We start from the raw sequence: 4380 nt of genomic DNA, 5'->3' as shown, positions 1-4380 counted from the left end.
ATGGAATAATGTAGATAACCACTGGATGGAGCTAATTACAGAAGTATATAAAGCAGTGACTCACAGATCTCTGGTAGAGAGCTGGAGAGGAGAGCTAGAGAGAGCAGTGATAGAGAGTGCAGTACAGTATTAGAGTGTTGAGACGAGTGTAGTTGAGTATAGATTATAGAATAGTCTATTGTTTACTTTAGGAGTAAGTGGTCAAACTTAATTTAAGTAGTGTGAATAAATGTTAGCTTTGTTTATGAACTTAGCTTTGTGGTCTTTGTGAACACTACAACATTCATCCTGAGAACAAGAATCACAAAGAACAGCACAGAGTATATTATTTTAATGCTGAGAGATTGCAGAGTTCTGAGATGCAGGGGATCTGGACATCGTAATGCGTGAATTGCAAAACGTTAGTATGTAGGTACAGCAAGTAATTAGGAAAACCAATAGAATATTGCCATTTATTGAGAGAGGAATTGAATACAAGTGGAAAGTTACACAGGGCGTTGGTGAGACCACATTTGGAGCACTGTGTACAGTATTGGTCTCCTTATTTCAGGAAGAATGTAAATCTGTTGGAAGCAATTCAGAGAAGGTTTACAAAACTAACACTTGGGTTAGGCGGTGTAAGAGAGGAACTAATGAATATGGTTTAATTACAACAATTTATTAAGGCAAATAAGGGATCGTAGGGAGTTTTTGAACTTATATAGTGTATTATACAATATATAACAATAGAGGAAAATTCCACAATGGGCAAAAGACACAAACGGTGCTAGCAGAATGCTTACGTAGTGATAAAAGCCACCCGTGAGACTCTCAATAATGTTTTCCAGTCCAACAGGATTTTAGTGACTATAGAAAACTTGCTTTTCCAAGCAACCTGCGAGGCCCTGAATAGCATGTTTTTCAGTCTAACTTGATTTTCTAAGACTTAAGGATGCAAACAGAACCAATAGCCCGTGCATCAAGAGAAGAGTTAAGGGAAAGAGCCATAGAAAGATAAGGGGAGAAAATACTCACTCTACTTGGGCGAACACCTGAAACTTGTTTCACATAAAGCTTGACACATACACTGTTCAAATGTAAATAATGTCTCTGCCTACAAATGTAAATAACGCCTCTGTCCTAATGACCTACAATGTATACATATTACATGATTTCTCAGTTGGCTAGATTCAGCTCCGGAGATCCTTCTCTGAGGTTGTGCCCTGCTAATGCATTGGCTAATAAATTATTGTTCTGTACCTGGGTCTCCCGAGATTATTTTGTGTAATAATCTGCTCTACAGCAGGCAGGTTGTCTAATGAGGAAAGGTTGGACAGGCTAGGCTAAAATGGCTGGAGTGTTGAAGAGTAAGAGGTGACTTGATTGATTGAAACATAAAAGATTCTGTAGATTCTGGACAGGGTGGATGAGGAGAGGATGTTTCCTCTTGCTGGAGTACCTAGAACTAAGGACCACTGTTTGAAAATAAGGAATCGCTCATTTTGGACAGAGATGAGGGGAAATGATTTCTTTCAGAGAGTCATAGACTTTGGAACTCCATTTTTGAAAAGGCAGTGGAAACAGACCCAAGAATGTTTTTAAGATAGAGATAGATAGTTTCTTGATAAGCAGGTGGGTGGGCATGGATGTAGGTTGCGTATACAATCAGATCAATCATGATCTTATTGAATGGCGGAGCAGGCTGGAGGGGTCAAGGGGCCTACTCGTGCTCCCAATTCGTATGCATCTATTTTGTACCTGTAAGCAAAATAAATCAAACAAAACAACAATGTCCAGTTTATGACAGCACAGCAGAGTTCACAGTTGAAAGTTTTTACTGTTCCACTTTGAGAATAGCTCTAGTCTCTCATACTCTGTTTCTCTTTTTAACTACAGGACAATCAAAATGACATGAAAGCATAACGTGATGAACCAATCGCAATCTACTGCTCTGAATAATGGTGTATTCTGTGACACATTTCAATTCTCGGTCTGTTTTTGATGATGTGTGCCTGAGATTGTTTGAAATAACAAAGGTCACCTCTGCAATGGCCTCTCAAACATATAAATACTGAGCACTCAGAGCAATAATGTGTCAGTCTCTTGCTTTCCAACTGTGAGCTCAAAATGGGAAAGGTAAGGTTAACTCTCATATTTTTCACCTTGTCAATAATTGGTTGGAAAATACAAATATTTCATTTCATCTTCTTTCCTCACAGGTCATCTTTTACGAGGACAGGAACTTCCAGGGTCGGCACTATGAGTGCAGTAGCGACTGTACTGACCTGTCCCCTTACTTCAGCCGCTGTAACTCCATCCGTGTTGAGAGTGACTGGTGGGTGATGTATGAGAGACCCAATTACATGGGATACCAGTATGTTCTGAGCAGGGGAGAATATCCTGACTACCAGCGCTGGATGGGATTCAATGACAACATCAGGTCATGTCGCTCCTACCCACACGTAAGTAATAAATGCACAATTCCGATAGGTGTTGATTAACTCATCAACTGATTAATATTTTTATTGGCCTGGTGATCTATTTATTTAATAAATCAAAAAATTACAAATGTTCGTCATTCTCTCTTTCCTTTGATGGATTTCCTTAATAATTTTAAGTTGAAATGTAAGTTGTAAACTGCAATTGTTGGCCCACACTGTAACATTCAGGATTTTCTTCAGGGCTGTACTGACTGATCCCTGTAACTTTCCTGAAAATTGATGAAACTGTTGGATACACCTTGCCAGAGGGCAGCGGTAGATTTCCATTAATCTTCCACAGATTACAGAGACCAATCAGGACAATCTATGAGCAAGCACCCAGAGAAATATGTTTAACAACAGAACAAATAAGAGTGCCTGAGCACTCATAATAAATCAGGCACTGGAAATCAGACCCTTTTTAAAACTATTTTTATTGTCACAAGTAGACTTACATTAACACTGTAATGAAGTTACTGTGAGAATTCAGAATTCTCAGCTGGTGCGGGAATGGAGCCCGTGCTGTGGCCTTGTTCTGCATTACAAACCAGCTGTCTAGCACACTGAGCTACACCAGCCCAATTTGTTCTGCCAATTAACGCGTTCACCGATACGGTTGGTGCTATTTGTTGAGTGAGTCACAAGGAAGCATGGCAGAGAAATAATCCGCAGACTTCCTTCCATTCCTCTCCCAGTTGATGCATCCAAGATCTGGCCATGGTAACTCTCTTGGCAAGTGTATGGATTTAGGTCAAGTTTAGCCATAATCTCATGGGGTATCAGAAAGGACTCCCGGGGCAAAATGGCCCATTTTTGTTCTTGTGTTCTGTTAAATGCAAAGTGCGTCTTCAGAGGCTGGATTCAGATTTTCATTTCCCAGGATTCTGGAGAGGAACTTCAATCCAAAAGTTTTCATTTTTTTTAGCAGTCCTAACCTTAGTACTGATCAAATTATTAAATTTTGTTTACTGGATAGCCGATGGCCAAACATAAAATGCTAGAAATAGACAAAAAGGCTATTTATTTAGCTGAAGAATTTTCATCAAAATTGCTAATGGGTTCCCTGACAATATTACTCATATAAAAAAAGACACTTGGCAATAATTTTCTTGACTGTTGTGCAGATGCATTTATACATGCCTCCTAAATGTTTAATTTATCTCTATTACAGTACCGAGGTGGAAACTACAGAATGAAGATTTACGAGAGGCCTGACTTTGGAGGACAGATGATGGAATCCATGGATGACTGCCCATCTGTCTATGATCGTTTCCGTTACCGTGACATCCACTCCTGCCATGTGATGGATGGTTACTGGATCTTCTATGAACATCCCAACTACAGAGGCCGACAGTACTTCATGAGACCCGGTGAATACAGGAGATACAGTGACTGGGGCGGCGACAACTCAACTATCGGATCTTTCAGACGCATGAGAGATTTCTAATTGCTTTTTGAAACCTGGATTTTGTCATGCTGAAATATTCTGAAACATAATAAATGTGCTATTATCAGAACTAATTTCCTTTTTTTCTGGAGTGTGTTTCTTTGGCTCTGCAATTACAGTTATTTAAAAATCTGACGATCAGGAGAAATAAATTTTAACCCCAACATTGAAAATACAAAAATAGCAACAGATTCTTTTAAAATGTCACATATGCATTCAGACAGATATGTAAATAGGCAGGTCCCACCATATTTTATGTAAAAAATACCATGCTGAGTATTTCCAGAATCTTCTGCTTTTATTTCAGAATTTCTGGGGCATTTTGTCAAGGTTTCATCAACATTCTAGCAGTGTTTATTCCATTTATTCTCGGAATTGAACTCCTTTTACAGGAGTCACCAGGAGAGAGGAAGTGCCTGCTCTTGGGCATCTTGCTACGTTTGCCTCTGACTGGTCTAGGATTGAGAAGAATGC

At 39.3% G+C, this 4380-nt stretch overlaps 1 protein-coding gene across 1 annotated transcript; it reads left to right on the top strand.

Moving 5' to 3' along the window:
• Positions 1-1999: 1999 nt before the first annotated feature.
• On the top strand, positions 2000-3980 carry LOC140393359 (gamma-crystallin S-1-like). Its single transcript, XM_072479743.1, has 3 exons — positions 2000-2115; positions 2199-2441; positions 3631-3980. Exons 1-3 carry the CDS (start codon positions 2107-2109, stop codon positions 3904-3906), a joined length of 528 nt encoding a protein of 175 aa, XP_072335844.1. The 5' UTR covers positions 2000-2106; the 3' UTR covers positions 3907-3980.
• Positions 3981-4380: the final 400 nt, after the last annotated feature.

The sequence above is a fragment of the Scyliorhinus torazame genome, chromosome 2 (assembly GCF_047496885.1).
Source record: "Scyliorhinus torazame isolate Kashiwa2021f chromosome 2, sScyTor2.1, whole genome shotgun sequence".
NCBI classification, from domain to species: domain Eukaryota; kingdom Metazoa; phylum Chordata; class Chondrichthyes; order Carcharhiniformes; family Scyliorhinidae; genus Scyliorhinus; species Scyliorhinus torazame.
Note: the sequence above shows the minus strand (reverse complement) of the source record. Positions and strands in the feature narration are given on the sequence as shown.